General features: G+C 47.0%; 1 protein-coding gene across 6 annotated transcripts in view; it reads left to right on the top strand.

Annotated features, from left to right (window-relative positions):
* The first annotated feature begins 12,753 nt into the window (after positions 1-12,753).
* Positions 12,754-18,038, top strand: part of LOC147032703 (tripartite motif-containing protein 14-like) — a 40,279-nt gene continuing 34,994 nt past the window's right edge. Inside the window, exons 1-2 of one of the 6 annotated variants that reach the window (XM_085870545.1) lie at positions 12,817-12,907; positions 13,486-13,642. Coding sequence is in view for 1 of the 6 variants with exons in the window: in XM_085870542.1 (XP_085726668.1) it covers positions 12,911-12,922 (12 nt within the window). In the remaining 5 variants the exon portion in view is untranslated. Of the gene's footprint in view, positions 12,923-12,971; positions 13,643-14,781; positions 14,805-18,038 lie in introns of those variants that run through there. The other 5 variants (XM_085870543.1, XM_085870546.1, XM_085870542.1 and 2 more) reach the window with 5 other exon arrangements.

Raw genomic sequence — 18,038 nt, 5'->3', positions numbered from 1 at the left:
CATGGCCGCATTCAGTAGCCGCAGGCTGTCCCGGGATTGTGATGCTTGTTTGGATCCACTAATTGACAAGACTTGCAAGAATTCCTGGAAGTGGGAATGGCCAGAGCGTATGCCATGCGGTACGGTGGCTTGTGGGGCTTTCATTCAAAAGATAGCCCAGCCAGAAAAGGCTGTATGCACATGGTGCTCAAAGGAGATTGTTTATTGAGGACGTGGGTACAAGTCATTGGAATCCCATGCGGAGAGCAAGAAGCATCTTGATATTCAGAGAATCCAGGCATCCAATTACAGTCTTCCTGGTCAATATAGCCTTGGGCTTTATACATGTACAGTTATCAGTATACATGCACACTGTAGACATCTATGCTGTCAATGTAGTGTAGTGTGGTGCACTTTCACTACAGTAATAAATTATGCTAATTGGCAAGCAAGCCACAACTCAGAATTGGGTCAATCTTGTTTACCACTAATAGTCTGAGGCTTACTGTAATCACTTTCTGAAGCACGTATTATAAATGGTGATTGGCTTTTCTTTTTTTATTACTCTGCATTGGGTTTTGCTTTTTCTCCAGGTGTTTCCTCACCTTCTGCTACCTCTTGCACTGCTCCTTCTACTGCCCCCATCCCCTGTACACCGATTCCTGCTGTACCAATAGGTGACAGGGTATCCAATGCTCAAGCCATGGTCCTTGCCTTCCTCGCACAGCATTCCCTACCATTCAGCCTTGCCAAAGCACTCAACCTGGATGCAAAGGCCCTTGGTCAGCTCACAATGGACAGGACATCTGCTTCCTACAAGCTTAGGTTTGGACTAGGACATACCGTACATCACCAGTTGATATCAGCACTGCAGAGGGAATACTTCTCTCTCTGAACATTGAGTCAACAAGCACAAACCATCAGAGGGTCTTGTGTGTCCTGGCCAGTTACTACAGCCCACTGCATAAGCAGGTCATAGTGCAGCATCAAGAGTCCCTTGTGATCAAAGTGGACAGTGCCTCTTTGCACCAAGAACTGGTTGACTTGTTGAAGTATGAGTTACCGTGGAAGAACTGCATATCCATCCTCATGGACTCCTGCTCAGTCATGCGGGGATCCAAGTCAGGAGTCGAAGTTCGCATCAGGGAAAACAATGCCCCACACATGTTGGACATAGATGGGGACTCCTGTCACCATGCTCACAATGCGTCCAAGAAGCTGAGCGACCCATTCGACAACTTCGCAGAGCGCATGCTCTGACATCTACAATGACTTCAAGTGGTTACCTGACTTAAAGCAGTTCTTGCAGGAAATCTGTGGGCTGATTGGTGTCAGGTATACCATGCCAGAGCAGTATGTCAGTCACAGGTGGGTCTCTGTGTATGATGTCAGTGTTGACACTCTGCAGCTGTGGGATGCCTTTGTTGTCTTCTACTTTGGCTTCCTCTCTCAAGCTGATCGCACACACTACTTGTCACGGGTTGTGGAGGTCTACCATTGCAGGCACGTAGACACAAAAGCCAAGGAGAGAATACGCCAGATCCATGATGTTCTGAAGAAGAAGAATATGACCAAAGATGGCAAGGCATGAAAGGAGCGAATACTGCAGCGAGTCTTCCACAAGAAGAAATTGATGAGACTGATATTGATGTTCTATACATCAGTGTTCCCGCTGCTGAAGAAGTACGTCATCCTATTTGAGATGAAGGCCCCACTGATCCACAAGCTCAATGACCAGCAGGTGGACCTTGTCAGAGTTCATGGCCTGCTTTGTCAAACCTGAGAAGCTGCCATCCACAGGCAAGAGACTTCAGACCCTCGACCTGGATGAGAAAGCCAACCTGCTACAAGTGAAGAAGATGTTTCTTGCAGTTGGTGTGTCTGAGATTGTCAACACTGCCTGTAGTGGAGATGGAGAAGTGCATGACTTCTTGCAGAGTGTGGAGAAGGCCTATGTGACATGTGGAAAGTACCTCCATAAGAAAATGCCCCTGCCTAATGCTGTCCTCAGAAGTGCCTCAGCAGAGGGCACACTGTCAGCCAGGAGCAGCTCCTGAAGTTGCCACGCCTGGTGACAAATGTCCTTGCACCAGAGTAATGTGATCCCTTTGAACTTGAGGTTCAGAGTTTCCAGATCGACTCGAGCCTGCCACCAGCTCAGGAAGATGAGTCTGCTCGCATCGACGACTGGTGGACCAAGGTCTTTGAAGGTCGAAAGTACCCCCTTCTCTCAAGAATGGTGAAGGCTCTGCTGTCCTGCTTCCATGGGCCACAAGTTGAGAGTGCCTTCAATGTCTTGGATGTCAGATCACACCGACTAAACATGGAGACCTACAGCGCAGTGATGGGTGTCAAGTACAATCTTCGATCATCATGAAAAAAACTGCAATGGAGTACTACAGTAGGACTGACAAACTGCACAGTCCCATATACCTCGACCTGTGCAAGAACATGAGGAGCCTACAAAACCTACAAGGCAGAACTGGCAGACAAGAGGGACAAAGAAGGTGAGAAGTGGGTGCAGCTGCTCTCAGGAAGTTGACCAAGCGCAAGACCAAAGAACTGACTGAGAAGGCTGCAAAGAAGGCAAGACTTTCCCACCAACGTGCAAGCAAGAAAAAGCACAACCTAAACCAAAAGACAAAGAAGTGAACAATGTTCAGTGGTTAGGCGCCTGTCGACATTATCGACTCAAGAACTCAACAACTAGTGGATGCAACAGTGTTACCAATTGTGAACTTATTATGCAAACTTTTAGTGCAACTTGTTATCAATTATTGTCAACTTATGATGCAACTTGGTATCAATTATTGTCCACTTATTATGCAAACTTAGTATCAATTATTGTCAACTTTGTTTAATTTGCTATAAAGACAATGAAAGAATATTATCCTACAGATTGATTCATGATTTGTACAATGAATTTTGACAATTTACATTACAACATTGATTAATTTGCAAGATGAATTTCATGTCTTCAATGATTGTCTTCAGTGCTTTTACTCTATTAACAAGGACAACACTATACACAATCCTCTTAAGGGACCAGGAAATGCAGGTGAGAACACCTGGAACCTTTAGCGTTCGGGGGCCTGGGCGGCCCCCGAACCCTGGCCTAAAAATTTTCGCCTCAGCCGATCTTTTTTTTTTTTTTTTTTTTCCAGCTAATTTTTTTCGACTCTCATGCCTGCCTCTTATCTTGAGCCACACCAAGGAAAATAAGGACAAATGTGTCCAAGAGCCGCATCATTCCACCAGTCATCAAGAACAACGCGGAGCTCTCTTAGAGCCAGTGTTCGCAACGAGACTCAGCTAATAAAGGTTTTGTCTTCACCAGAAGAAGAATGCAGAGCTCTCTTCGAGCCAGCGTTCGAGACGCGGCTAAAAAAAAAAATTAAACTTGGCACATGGCAAGTGCTCATGGAATAAGTGATTTATTACTATTATTTTATGATGTTATAAGTCCCTTCACTTTGACATAATTGCAGATGTGGAATGCTTCTTCTGATCAGTAAAATTTGAGGGTCATCGAGGGATAACATTGTCCACGGGGGGGGGGGGGGGGGGGGAAAGACCATCGGTCACGTGAGTCGGAAGCCATGTTAAATTTTTTTTTTTTTTTTAAACCTTCAATCTCTGAAGTGGCTGAACAGATTGAGGTGAAACTTTACATGTATGACCATTTATCCATGAGGAACAAGGTTCATAGGTCACATTGTTTGCCAGCCATATTGGATTTACCCTAAAATCCATTAAAAAAAAAAATTCTCCAAAACAGTTTCATAGATCAAGGGGAAACTTCACAAATGTACCCCAAGCCTTGGGTGTACACGTTTGTCAAGGAATAATTGATTGGTCACATGGTTTGGCAACCATATTGGATTGAAGAAAAATATTAAACATTTTCTGGAACTGCTGAATCGATCGACGCGAAACTTCAATTATGATTGAGTCGTGATGGGAATACATGTTTTAAATTTCAACTTCATCAGACACATGGTCTGGTAGCCAGAATTATTTATTTTTTTTGATCTGGGTTCGTTTTTTGTTTTTGTTTTTTTAAAAAAGTCGCACTTGGCTGTGTCTGGATGGAGTAGCAACAGCTGAAATGTGAATCCTCTCCAAGTTCCTCCTGATAACTTCATCTTTGCTTTTTACCCCTCAGCCGAAATTGGGCTGAAAAAGGGGTATTGTCATCACAGGCGTTGTCCGGGCGTCTGTCAACTTTTGGTTTCCGTCAATTTCGAAGAGAACGCCTTGTCCGATTAAATCCATTTTTGCGGGGTATGTTGGGGTTGAGTAGAGGAAGGTTCCTTTCAAAAATGGGCGCGCTGCGATTTTCAATGTGGCCTCCATGGCAGCCATCTTGAAATAGGTTTCCATCGATTTCGAGGAGAACGCTTTGTCCGATTAAATCCATTTTTGCAGGGTGTGTTGGGATTGAGTCGAGGAAGGTTCCTTTCGAAAATGGACACGCTGCGATTTTTCAGTGTGGCCGCCACGGCAGTCGTCTTGAAATTGGTTTTCGTCAATTTTGAGAACGGTTTGGCTTGTCCGATTAAATGCATTTTTGCAGTGTGTGTGTTGGAGTTGAGTAGAGGAAGGTTCCTTTCGAAAATGGGCATGCTGCAATTTTCACCAGCTGCCACGGTAGCCATCTTTAAGTCTAATTGATTTTCGATATGACGTCCAACGTGCTTTAACTGACTGCATCATCGTGATATCACTGCTTCCTTTTACAATGCATGGGCCGAGGGGTTACGCCCGCTGTGCAGAGCTATTATTTTTACTTGTTTGGGTTCCTTCTGATTATTCCAATGCAGAACTGTACCTATTTGGTCTTCCATTTGATTTGAATTGAATTTATTTTAATCCCATTATTCAATTGAAGAAAGAAAAACATCACAGGTCACTGTCAAGTGTCCAATCAAAGCAGGATGTCTTGGGACCCAGTCATCACTGCCAGCAGTTATAAAGTGGCAGTTCTTGTTATGTTTAACATAACACACCTGTACACAAATGCCATACACAATACATTACACCAAACAAGTTCTGGTGAGGGTCTACAATCTGCAATGTTTGCTCTTTCTAGTTTATTATCTTGCCAAAACGAAGTTTTTGCAAGATATGTTAGTCAGCTTGTATGTGGTTTTTTTTTTTTTTTTTTTTTTTTTTTTTTTGTCTGTAATCATGTATAAAAAATTCTGCAGAGCACAGTTATTGGAAATTTTTGTAACTTCGCATATCAGAGGCCTATAGAGGTCCCTTTCAGCGCACAAAATTTGGAAGGTCGTCACTTTGTCGCAAATCAGGGGAGTCGACGAAACCCTTATTTTTTGAGTAATTATGATTGGATCGTCTTCAAACTTCATGGGAATATAGCTCATGGTCTGGCGCTCAGCTGATTAATTTTTGGTGGCGATTGGCCTTGACCTTCATATGTTTTTTTTTTGTTTGTTTTTTTTGTATGTAATCATGTATAAATCACTCTGCAGAGCACAGTTATCATTGGAAATATTTGTAATTTCGCATATTAGAGGTCCCTTTCAGCGCATAAAATTTTGAAGGTCAAGGTCACTTTGTCGCAAATCAGGGGAGTCGACGAAACCCTTATTTTTTGAGTAATTTTAATCTTATCGTCTCCAAACTTTATGGGAATGTAGTATATGGTCTGGCGCTCAGCTGATTAGTTTTTGGTGGCGATTGGCCTTGACCTTCATGGTTAGCGCCTGAGATCAAACATATTTGACCCCAAGGTCAAATTTTCAAGTTTTAGGAACCATATCGTGTAGTACCTCAAATTGAACACCTCGATGAGTGCTTTCTCGATATGTCAAGCTTGAGACATTATGACGTCATTTGGTGACGTTATGAGGCAAACGCATATTTTTCATGGTTACTCTGTAGAACGATTCTCATTGGAATCCCTTGTAGGCAGATATTCCTCAATGAGTCGCTCCTGGTGGATTGCAGCTCTGTTCACCTTAGTGTGACCTTAAAGAAGTCACACGTGGTCACCTTTTGGCAAGATACGGGTCACCCGGTGGGTGACATTGGTTTATTTTTATTTTCTCTCCTTTTGCAACCCTTGAATATGCGATGGTCTGAGAATCTGAAGAAGCAGAGCTGCTTTGTTCAGGTTTGATTTCTATCCCGCCTATAAACTGTCTGATTCTCTGGCTTGTCATAGGCAAAGCGTTGAATCTCAAAGTGCTCCATCTCTCGGATGGTTGGTAAGGTGGTGGTTCCATCTGCTAGCATTATTTGGTTGACGTTAAAGATCCTGCATTTTCTTCATTGGAGAGTTGTGAGTCATCACTGGCTCCCTGAACAAGTCCCTGCCCTGATTACTATGACTGCCGGTAAAGCAAAGGCAAACCACCATGTGTATCCTTGCCAAAGCCCTGCTTTGGCAGCTCTCGGCATGATAAAAAAATCCCTTTTACATGCCTAATGTTACATAAAATCTGGATTTGTATGTGTTGCATTTCCCTTTTCCTTACCATCCCTTGTGCAAACTGCAATCTGAGTTCTCATTGGGTTCCAAAACCTGTTCATAGAACACAATTAAAAAACATGATGTTCCAAAACCTGTTCAGAGAACATGATATGTGATTTTAAGTGATTCATCATTGAGATGGGGCCAAAAACTATATGGCACGGTATTCCAAAAACTTCAAAGGAGTTTGTGACAAAATTCGGTGATGAGAACAAGCAGATTAAATTTTGGTTCAGATCCGGCCTATCTGTGGGATACAAAACGTAAATTGTTCAGCCTGTCCGAGGTATGCACTTTATTTACCGAGTCGTTATAGTTTATGCATGGAAAGGTTGTCAGCAAAAACAGTAGATAGGTTTAAATTGGAATTGGATAGATACCTACAGTTGTGGCCAAAAATACTGCACCATTTCTTCCAGAACATTGTTGAAATTTAAAGATCTTTTGGTATCCACATATATTTCTTTGGTTGGCAGTGGAGCAAAACAAGAAAAAGTGGAAAAAAATTAAATCTTAACGTATGCCACACAGAAATCTGAATATGGCCCAGACAGTATTTTTGGCACGTTTTAGAAGTTATTAGAAACAATTGGATTTCAAGCAGATGATTCTCCTTTACTTGGAATTGAACTCACTTTCAGTGAGTTGCAGGTGCCTGCAATGTAAAAATCACTCGTTCAACCAATGTTAATGGAGAAAAGGAGTCATTCTGCTGTTTTGTGTCACTGTGTGTACCGCAATGAGCATGGAGAAAAGAAAGCATGGACCCAGGAGGACCCCACTGCTGAGAGAGAGACATAAGAAAGCCTGACGAGTTTGCTAAAACACTTGAACAAGCCAAAATCCTTCTGGGAGACTATCATGTGGACAGATGAGACCAAATTCGAGCTTTTTGAGAAAGCACATCATCTCTGTTTACAGAACGCAAAATGAAGCTTTCAAAGAAAAGACCTCAACAGTCAAACATGGAGGAGGTTCAGTGTTGTTTTAGGGTTGCTGTGCTGCCTCTGGCACTGGGTGCCTTGAGTCTGTACATGGCATCATGAAATCAGGAGATTACCAAAGCATTTTGGAGCACATTGTTCAACCCAATGTCAGAAAGCTTGGTCTCCGTCGAAGGTCATGTGTCTTGCAGCAGGACAATGACCCCAAACACACTTCAAAAAGTACCCAGGGATGGTTCAACACAAAATGCTGGACTGTTCTGAAGTGGCTAGCAATGAGTCCAGATCTAAATCCCATTGAACACCTGTGTGGAGATAAGAAAACACCCTTCAAATCTGGGAGAACTGGAGCAGTTTTCACAAGAAAAGTGGGCCACTGCCAGTAGAGAGGTGTAAGAAGCTCATTCATGGCTGGAGGAGGCGCTTGACTGCAGTTACTTTGTCCAAAGGCTGTGCTACCAAATATTTGGTCAAGGATATCAATAATTTTGTCACTGCCATTTATTTTTATTTTCTGATTTAAAAGGATATATTGTTGTGGGCCGGGTATCGGCGGCGAACACGACCGCAAGATGGAGCTGTCGAGTCGGCTCAACCGAACACCCGGAATCTCAATCGTACCTTTCCGATAACTCCGAAGGTACGTGTCCCTTACAGGACCGTGAATCGTCAATAATTCAACCGTGTGGGACGGTTATTTGCCAAACTTCAAAATACCGAGAGGCCCACGTGGCGAGCAACCGAGGAATTCACACCCTCGACGGAGCTCGAACGGGAGGAGCCGTTACCGTGCTCGACCCGTGCGTAACCCGATCAACGGTCCCGTCGGTCCAAATGCACAACTACGGCAGCAACGGCCTTTTTAATCTCCCAACACGCACCGTGGCGAGCCAATGAAGGAAAGAACAAGGACGAGCTGGTACATTCAACAAAATGGATATTGTTACGTCTGAGGGGGGGGGGGGGTATGCATTCAAAGGGTAATTAGGATGTTTAATTAGGTATGCCATGCTGTTCGAGTTTACTAGGATCTCGATGTAATAAGTAGCAATTCAGTGGTGATAAGTTGTCTAGTAAATGTCCATTTCTTCAAGGGGGAAATGATAATTGTCACGTAATTAGATAGGGAGACGGGTTAGGGTAAGTGTGTCTGCCAAGACGGGTTAGGGTAAGTGTGTCTGGCAAGAAACCCTTTTAGTATTCCCTGGAGGCTTGCCGTGACGTAACAGGACAGTGCTGCAGATGGCTCCGCCCCGTGATCACGATTGGCGGAAGGCGATGGCGGAGGGCCAATAAAAACGGCTCGATTGGAAGTGACGAGGACTCGAGGATAAAAACGTTCTGTTCGGGGAAAAGAGAGGAAGAAGAAGATCGACAAAGAAAAAAGCGTTTTGGTGGAGGCTGTTGGGTCGGAGCGTGCTCGATTGTTGCGCTGGTTCGTTCCTGGATTGATCGTGTCTCGTGGCCTTGCTGTGCCTCGTGCCTCACCTCGGTTGGCTCTGGGGTTCTGCTGGCTGGGAGTACGGGGTCGAACGGCGGGCGGACCTGCCTTCCTCTCCTGCTCGCAACTTGGCGCCAGAACTGGCTCCCTGGCGGCTGTGAGCCGACTTGGGCCGACACCAGGAGGTCGACACCACCATGGTGTCTTCTGCCCCTGACGAGCGCAACGCCAGCTCGTCTGACGCCAATCCAGGGACTGTTGCGTCTACACCACGGGCCAGCCTGACCACCAGGACCAGCTACGTTTTGTGTGTGTGTGTGTGTGTGTGTGTGTGTGCGTGCGTGCGTGCGTGCGTGCGTGCGTGCGCGCGCGCGCGTGCGTGCGTGCGTGCGTGCGTGTGTGTGTGTACCTGGCGCCTTAGAGGGTTTGAGATTTGTATATCCATTGGAATTGTTTGTGTTTTCCCCACGCCCGAACCCACACCACCATCCCGTCGAATCGCCCCGGATCCCTCCTCTTGCCGAGTCTTATTATTATTTCTGTTAGAGGAATAAACATTAACTCAGTGAAAAGCGACTCGTGCCACCTTCCTCGTCCCGTTTGCGGTAGAGCGATTAAAACCGCCATCTTTGGGTTATAAAAAAACAAACCACCTCCATCGTTTCGGCTCATTCTACGTTGGCGGGACTGTTCAAGTCCCGTGAACGTCACAATATTTATTTACAATAGGGGGGAGGGAACACACAAAGAGTTAAACCGACTAAGCAATGCAAATAATGTACAGCAAAGAGCACTTAACAATTCCTACTTACAGATGGGGCCCAAGGACACACACACAAATACCCAAAAGAAGATGGACCACACGGTCTTTATTTGGCTGTCCAGCCGAGGAGGATAGTTCGGCTGTGAGTCAGGATGGCTGGCTACCTGGCTGCGAGCGTGCGGCTGAACGTCCACCCCTTCCCGGAGCTCTGGTCGCAAAAGGACGGACCAGGGCAGCCGAATCCAGAGGAGGCGAAACGAGGTGACCTCCCGTGTTGAGTTGGCCAATCGTTTGTCGTACTGCGCCGGACGAGATGCCTCGGATGCGCAGGGTGCAGCCAGACGCAGACCAGACCGAAGACGCGCTCGAGCATACGGGACCAATCTGCTCTCTCTCGACCCTACAACCATGATGCCACTCTGAGTGCCCGGGACGGAGGATGAAGGGCGGATGCCAACGAGCGTGAATGAGGCAGCGAGCGCCAGCAGACAAGGTCAGGCGATCTGGCAGACGAAAAACCAACTCAACTCCGACTCCTCTGTCGGATGGTGCCAAACTATTATTCACCCCTTCTCCAGAGGGAAGGAGCCGCCTGCCATGGACCTGCTCTCGCTCACTTTATGGTTTTGGCGTGCAAATGCGCTCGTCGTCCCCGTGATTGGCCAAAAGGGACGCCAAGTCCGCTGATTGGGCTGGGGGGTGTAGCAGCCGCCACGGCGGACCGCCCCTAAAACAGGGAGAGTAACATTGTCCTGCGTGGGCTGCGCTCATTGGCCGACCGACGGCAACCTCGCTCGCATCCCCTGGATTGGGCGAGAGAGATGCCAGGTCCTCTTGAACTCTGCCCACCGTGAGCGTTATGGCGTCAGGATGGAGTGAAGGTGTTGTTGTAGTTCTTGGTGATGTAAAAATGTAAAAGAAAACCCTAACTATCAAAATAACTCTGCAGCTCATGAACATTTAATTCCCATTCGACTCGGGACGGGTTCTATCTATACACACACTTACTGATATAACTGTTCTACAAGGACCTGAATGCTGAGTGCAGTAAGCTTCCAAATTCGTAACAATATTAAGTTCTGAATCAAAAACAAAGGTTCTGTAATATTAACAGTGAAATAAAGAATTGTGAAGACTGAATACTTTTGCCGATTTCAACTTTTTCGAGAAAATTGTGAGTTATTCGAAAAAAAGTGCAAGGGTGCCAATATTTTTGGCCACAACTGTAGAAGTATTGGATATAGATGGGTTTAGAGATATTGGTGTCTGTGACAGGGGATAGTGTTTGGTCAGTGTTGTTTATTCTTAACTCCAAAGCGACCCTTCCCACAACCCCCCCACCCCCGAAAAAACAACTCCCCCCCTCATTTCTCGCTCACTTCAACTTTAGTTCGGTATGCTTATGTGAGCAACCACTCTCCCTAGCTGAGTGAGTCCGTAAATACTTCAGTCATTATCACTTGAACAAATTTTAATGAAATTTGGCCACAAGCTTCATATCTGATGCTGAACGAAGGTGTCTTGACCGCATCAAAATCTGCACTCAGTGGGTTTTACTGGGGTTTTGACCTTCCCCCACCCCCAAACAAATTGTCATTTGCTCTCTTCTCTAAAACTATATGTACGTTTTTGATTAAACTTAACCACAATCTTTTGTTTTTTTGTTTTTTTTACCTCTGCCACTGGAGGTGGAGGAGGAGGTTGTGTTTTCACCCCTTTCTTTGTCTGTTTGTTTGTTCGTCTGTATGCAGGATATCTCAAAAGGTTGTGGACGGATTTGGATGAAATTTTGTGGACAGGACGGGTGTGTGACACGGATGAACTGATATTAGATTTTGGTGAAGATCCGGATCTGACTACGAGAATTTTTTTAAGTGATTCTTCACCATGGAGATAGGGCCAAAAACAATAAAGAGCATGATATCTCAAATATGTATTGGGCCCGATATGTTCTCGTGGATCAGGCATTACAGGGCAGAGGTATGTGGTCTCCCGAGCGCCCTTCGAGTATTATCTAGTCATGCAGCTTGTGGCTGCTTGGCTGCATCATTCTTGCTTCGACGCTGTCTTGCCTGGGTTTGAATCCCGACCCGGCTATCAAACTGTCATGCCGGTGTTTCACAGCCACGGTGATTCGTCATTGTGTTTGCCATCCCTTGGATGTACAACTGGTGTCACTTCTGCCAGAATTAGTTGGTGGATGTTAAAGACCCCACCGTTGGGAAGGGGATGGCAAACCGCCCACCAAGTCCATTGCCAAGAAGCTGCTGTGTCAGAACCAACACTTAACAGAGTATGGTGAGCTAGGTCGGGATTCGAACCCAGATCTAGATGGCTTCAATGCGATGTGTGCATACTTTGAGGGGCCAGGACCTAAGCCATGCTGTCAAGCCGAACCCAACATTAGGATCATACAAAAAGCAGACTCGTCGAACGGAATACTCCCTGCTGAACCAAACCCTTGAGAATACTGAAGACTGTAAAATACCTTGGTGCCACTTCACAGATAACCTCATGTGGTCTAAACACGTTGGCATGGTTACTGGCAAGGCCGACAGAACTCTGGATTAAACACGTTGGCATGGTTACCGGTCGAGGCTCTTTCAGAAGGAATTGAGGTGACATCTTGATAGAACGCCAAGGTTTTTTTTTCGAAAAGATGCAATGACGTCAGGTGCAGAAGCCATTGAGGATGTTTGGTGGGGGAGGCCAACATGTTTAATATGCTGCACAAGGTCAGCAGTGGAGCTGGGAACAAGCCACCAGCATCATGTCCCCCGCGACCTCTTCTTTGGAATCATTCAGAACACGGTTAAATGAGATGTAATCCCTTTCTTAGACATAGATTACCATCGAGTCATGATCCACATGAACCTGGGACACTTCGTGAAAGTTCGGTTCATTGTCGGAAAAAGTGGAAAAAGAAGAACAAGTATTGGGACGTAAAATGCGTCAGTTACGTAATGACGTCATTACGTTCTACCGGCACTCCCACGACTTCCGCTTGTGGGAAGGCATCAAAGCGCTCAGTTTTTTGATTTGATCACCAGGAAAAGGAATGCGACATAAATTGTTCAGCGGCTTATTGAACTACTTTTGAAGTCGTTGTTCGTGAATATGAATCGGTGTTTCAGCGAAGGAAATGAAACGGCTTACCTGAGATGCGTAGTGCGTCATTTCCTTACGTGATGACGTATGCACCATGTAGCCCCGCCCACACCTAGTCCACCACTCGGAAGAAATCAAAGCGTTCTTCTGGGGTTCTGTCATCAATCGGAGAGGTAATGGAGGTTCAGGTACCGAAGTTTAACGTCGGTTTCGTCGATTAACGTTTATTACTCATCGTGTAAATACGAATCGATTGTTTAATGTACTTTTACAAAGTGACAAGAAGTTTAAGCAATGACTTTTACAACTGAAAAAAAAATGTTTCTCTTTCATTGGTATTCACAATTTTCGTGCAGAGCAAACGATTTAAACGAGAATCCGTGAGCACAACACGTGGTCAATGAAGCGTCAAACTTTGTGTAACTAAGTTAAGTAGTCATGAAACCAATTAACACTGACACCGGTCATTCCGTTAAAATGGTCGTTGTGGAGACAATATATCGCAAAGAAGAATGTTGTACACAATGCAGGTTCATAAGTTCGGGTTTAAAGGGGGAGTTGGGTAAGTAGTGCGTGTTTGGAGAAAGATGGGGTTGGTTGAAGGGTGTATAGTGGAATAATGGCTGGAGCAAGCAAGTAGTTACATGTTTAGGGGGACTTCAAGCCACGGGGTGTGTCCTTGCGCATGCGTGTTCTAACTCGGTTTGAACCCGGTCTAAATATGCTCTGCTAACTGAGAGTGTCTGAGAAGTGTGCATGTACAATACGTTCAAGCGTTCGTCGGACAAGTCCATCGGCTTCGAGCGGACAGCCAGTGGGAGCGTGGCATCACAGGTGACCGAAAGCAAGGTGGTGTTGCTGTGAGCCAAGAATCGGTGTGACCGCTCGTCGTTTTCATAAATGCCAAGGTGAGCCAATGAAAAAAAAAAAAGCCAAGAATTCGCAAGGTTTCGGAAAAAGCGATGATGATAGAAAACTTATACGCCGAGAAAACCTATAGAAAACCAAGACGTCATGGTGAACGAGGAATAGCCGAGATCTTGTGGGGAAAAAAAGCCGAGGAGTGGTCATGCTGGTCAAGGTGCAGCGCCGGGGCAGGAGGATTCGTCTTGAACTCACAAAGTCTTTGGAATGACAAACGTGAATCGTCAACTTTCAACCCATTCACTTGATATGTTTATGTGTGCTGTATATAAAACGGAAAAACATCAGGACACGGTGAACCCTCATCGAGGTAAAATCCTTTGTCGACCCATGTGAGTATGTCGATTAATTACGTACTGTTTGAACATGAGTTGGAGCGTGAGTACGCCGATTAATTATTTATTTTCTAAAGTTTCCAAACTTTTTTTTTTTTTTTTAGTTTTTTAAGTTTCTAAACTCTGCGCGAAGTTTCTAAAGTGAGAGTGCGTTAGGACGTCAATCTATCCAGTGTCCACAATGTGATTTATAGAATTTCTTTGTATACATTGTTTCTTGTTACATTTTTTTTTGTGTCATGCACCTTCTGAGGTAGTCAGCATGTGCAGAAAAGGGTTTTACATTGCAGATGCTGTTTTCTAGGAGTGACGGTCTGTCGACGATGAATGTGATGACGTCAGCGAATGACCGATGATGTCATGAGGTCTTTACACCTCTCAGCGGTGACGTCACACGTCACCATGCAAACGAATGTAAAAATTAGACAATCGCCAAAAATTCCCAAACATGCCCATCTGGCGCGACCTCACATAGCCCGTGCTGCACATTAGACCACAGAGTAACCGCATGCCGAAAGTGGCGACAATCTGTCCGGCAGTTTCGGAGGAGATGCGTCCACAAAATATGGCTTAGTGTATTAATATAATAATTGGATCTTGACTACAGGTATTAATTGTGTCTATTCATTACGGAATATTGGAATATACTTTTTAGATCATTTTGAACCCTTTATACCCTTTAAATCTCCACCCTGAAGACCCATTAAACCCTTAAGATCCCAAAGTACCGTGGATACTCCTGAAATATTCCAAATTCTATTCAGAACGAACAGCCCGATGGAACTGGGTTATCTGCTAGTCGTATATAAACGTAAGTGTTCACACTTTTGATATCTAAATATCTTTTTTTTTCCGATCCAAAAAACCCTTTTTTTTTAAGATCATCTATATTTCAGTATTTATGCTAATCTATATACTGCATATAAACACCATTCTGTCTGTCTGTGCCTCTCTGTCTCTGTGCCTCTCTGTCTCTGTGCCTCTCTGTCTCTGTGCCTCTCTGTCTCTGTGCCTCTCTGTCTCTGTGCCTCTCTCTGTCTCTGTGCCTCTCTCTGTCTCTGTTCCTCTCTGTCTCTGTGCCTCTCTCTGTCTCCGTCTGCCTCTCTCTCTGTCTCCGTCTGCCTCTCTCTCTGTCTCCGTCTGCCTCTCTCTCTGTCTCCGTCTGCCTCTCTCTCTGTCTCCGTCTGCCTCTCTCTCTGTCTCCGTCTGCCTCTCTCTCTCTGTCTCCGTCTGCCTCTCTCTCTCTGTCTCCGTCTGCCTCTCTCTCTCTGTCTCCGTCTGCCTCTCTCTGTCTCCGTCTGCCTCTCTCTCTGTCTCCGTCTGCCTCTCTCTCTCTGTCTCCTTCTGCCTCTCTCTCTCTGTCTCCCTCTGCCTCTCTCTCTCTGTCTCCGTCTGCCTGTCTCTGTCTCTTTCTCCCTCTGCCTCTCCTCCTCTGTCTCCGTCTGCCTCTCTCTCTCTGTCTCCGTCTGCCTCTCTCTCTCTGTCTCCGTCTGCCTCTCTCTCTCTGTCTCCGTCTGCCTCTCTCTCTCTGTCTCCGTCTGCCTCTCTCTCTCTGTCTCCGTCTGCCTCTCTCTCTCTGTCTCCGTCTGCCTCTCTCTCTCTGTCTCCGTCTGCCTCTCTCTCTCTGTCTCCGTCTGCCTCTCTCTCTCTCTCTCCCCGTCTGCCTCTCTCTCTCTGTCTCCGTCTGCCTCTCTCTCTCTGTCTCCGTCTGCCTCTCTCTCTCTCTGTCTCCGTCTGCCTCTCTCTCTCTCTGTCTCCGTCTGCCTCTCTCTCTCTCTGTCTCCGTCTGCCTCTCTCTCTCTCTGTCTCCGTCTGCCTCTCTCTCTCTCTGTCTCCGTCTGCCTCTCTCTCTCTGTCTCCGTCTGCCTCTCTCTCTCTCTGTCTCCGTCTGCCTCTCTCTCTCTGTCTCCGTCTGCCTCTCTCTCTCTCTGTCTCCGTCTGCCTCTCTCTCTCTCTGTCTCCGTCTGCCTCTTTCCCTCTGCCTCCGCCTGCCTCTCCCCCTCTGCCTCCGTCTCCCTCTCTCTCTCTCTGTCTCCGTCTGCCTCTCTCTCTCTCTGTCTCCGTCTGCCTCTCTCTCTCTCTGTCTCCGTCTGCCTCTCTCTCTCTCTGTCTCCGTCTGCCTCTCTCTCTCTGTCTCCGTCTGCCTCTCTCTCTCTGTCTCCGTCTGCCTCTCTCTCTCTGTCTCCGTCTGCCTCTCTCTCTCTGTCTCCGTCTGCCTCTCTCTCTCTGTCTCCGTCTGCCTCTCTCTCTCTGTCTCCGTCTGCCTCTCTCTCTCTGTCTCCGTCTGCCTCTCTCTCTCTCTGTCTCCGTCTGCCTCTCTCTCTCTGTCTCCGTCTGCCTCTCTCTCTCTCTGTCTCCGTCTGCCTCTCTCTCTCTGTCTCCGGCTGCCTCTCTCTCTCTGTCTCCGTCTGCCTCTCTCTCTCTCTCTGTCTCCGTCTGCCTCTCTCTCTCTCTCTGTCTCCGTCTGCCTCTCTCTCTCTCTGTCTCCGTCTGCCTCTCTCTCTCTCTGTCTCCGTCTGCCTCTCTCTCTCTCTGTCTCCGTCTGCCTCTCTCTCTCTGTCTCCGTCTGCCTCTCTCTCTCTGTCTCCGTCTGCCTCTCTCTCTCTGTCTCCGTCTGCCTCTCTCTCTCTGTCTCCGTCTGCCTCTCTCTCTCTGTCTCCGTCTGCCTCTCTCTCTCTCTCTGTCTCTGTCTCTGTCTCCGTCTGCCTCTCTCTCTCTCTCTGTCTCTGTCTCTGTCTCCGTCTGCCTCTCTCTCTCTCTGTCTCTGTCTCTGTCTCCGTCTGCCTCTCTCTCTCTCTGTCTCTGTCTCTGTCTCTGTCTCTGTCTCCGTCTGCCTCTCTCTCTCTGTCTCTGTCTCTGTCTCTGTCTCTGTCTCCGTCTGCCTCTCTCTCTCTGTCTCTGTCTCTGTCTCTGTCTCTGTCTCCGTCTGCCTCTCTCTCTCTCTCTGTCTCTGTCTCTGTCTCTGTCTCCGTCTGCCTCTCTCTCTCTCTCTGTCTCTGTCTCTGTCTCCGTCTGCCTCTCTCTCTCTCTGTCTCTGTCTCTGTCTCCGTCTGCCTCTCTCTCTCTCTCTGTCTCTGTCTCTGTCTCCGTCTGCCTCTCTCTCTCTGTCTCTGTCTCTGTCTCCGTCTGCCTCTCTCTCTCTGTCTCTGTCTCTGTCTCCGTCTGCCTCTCTCTCTCTCTCTCTCTCTCTCTCTCTCTCTCTCTCTCTCTGTCTCTGTCTCTGTCTCCGTCTGCCTCTCTCTCTCTGTCTCTGTCTCTGTCTCCGTCTGCCTCTCTCTCTCTGTCTCTGTCTCTGTCTCCGTCTGCCTCTCTCTCTGTCTCTGTCTCTGTCTCCGTCTGCCTCTCTCTCTGTCTCTGTCTCTGTCTCCGTCTGCCTCTCTCTCTGTCTCTGTCTCTGTCTCCGTCTGCCTCTCTCTCTGTCTCTGTCTCTGTCTCCGTCTGCCTCTCTCTCTGTCTCTGTCTCTGTCTCCGTCTGCCTCTCTCTCTGTGTCTCCGTCTCCGTCTGCCTCTCTCTCTGTGTCTCCGTCTCCGTCTGCCTCTCTCTCTCTGTCTCTGTCTCTGTCTCCGTCTGCCTCTCTCTCTCTCTGTCTCTGTCTCTGTCTCCGTCTGCCTCTCTCTCTCTCTGTCTCTGTCTCTGTCTCCGTCTGCCTCTCTCTCTCTGTCTCTGTCTCTGTCTCCGTCTGCCTCTCTCTCTCTCTGTCTCTGTCTCTGTCTCCGTCTGCCTCTCTCTCTCTCTCTCTCTCTCTCTGTCTCTGTCTCTGTCTCCGTCTGCCTCTCTCTCTCTCTGTCTCTGTCTCTGTCTCCGTCTGCCTCTCTCTCTCTGTCTCTGTCTCTGTCTCCGTCTGCCTCTCTCTCTGTCTCTGTCTCTGTCTCCGTCTGCCTCTCTCTCTGTCTCTGTCTCTGTCTCCGTCTGCCTCTCTCTCTGTCTCTGTCTCTGTCTCCGTCTGCCTCTCTCTCTGTCTCTGTCTCTGTCTCCGTCTGCCTCTCTCTCTGTCTCTGTCTCTGTCTCCGTCTGCCTCTCTCTCTGTCTCTGTCTCTGTCTCCG

Source organism: Eptatretus burgeri, chromosome 2 (assembly GCF_056783735.1).
Source record: "Eptatretus burgeri isolate ZD-2024b chromosome 2, Ebu_testis_v1, whole genome shotgun sequence".
NCBI lineage: Eukaryota > Metazoa > Chordata > Myxini > Myxiniformes > Myxinidae > Eptatretus > Eptatretus burgeri.
The sequence above is the reverse complement of the archived record's forward strand: the minus strand, read 5'-3'. Positions and strand labels throughout refer to the sequence as shown.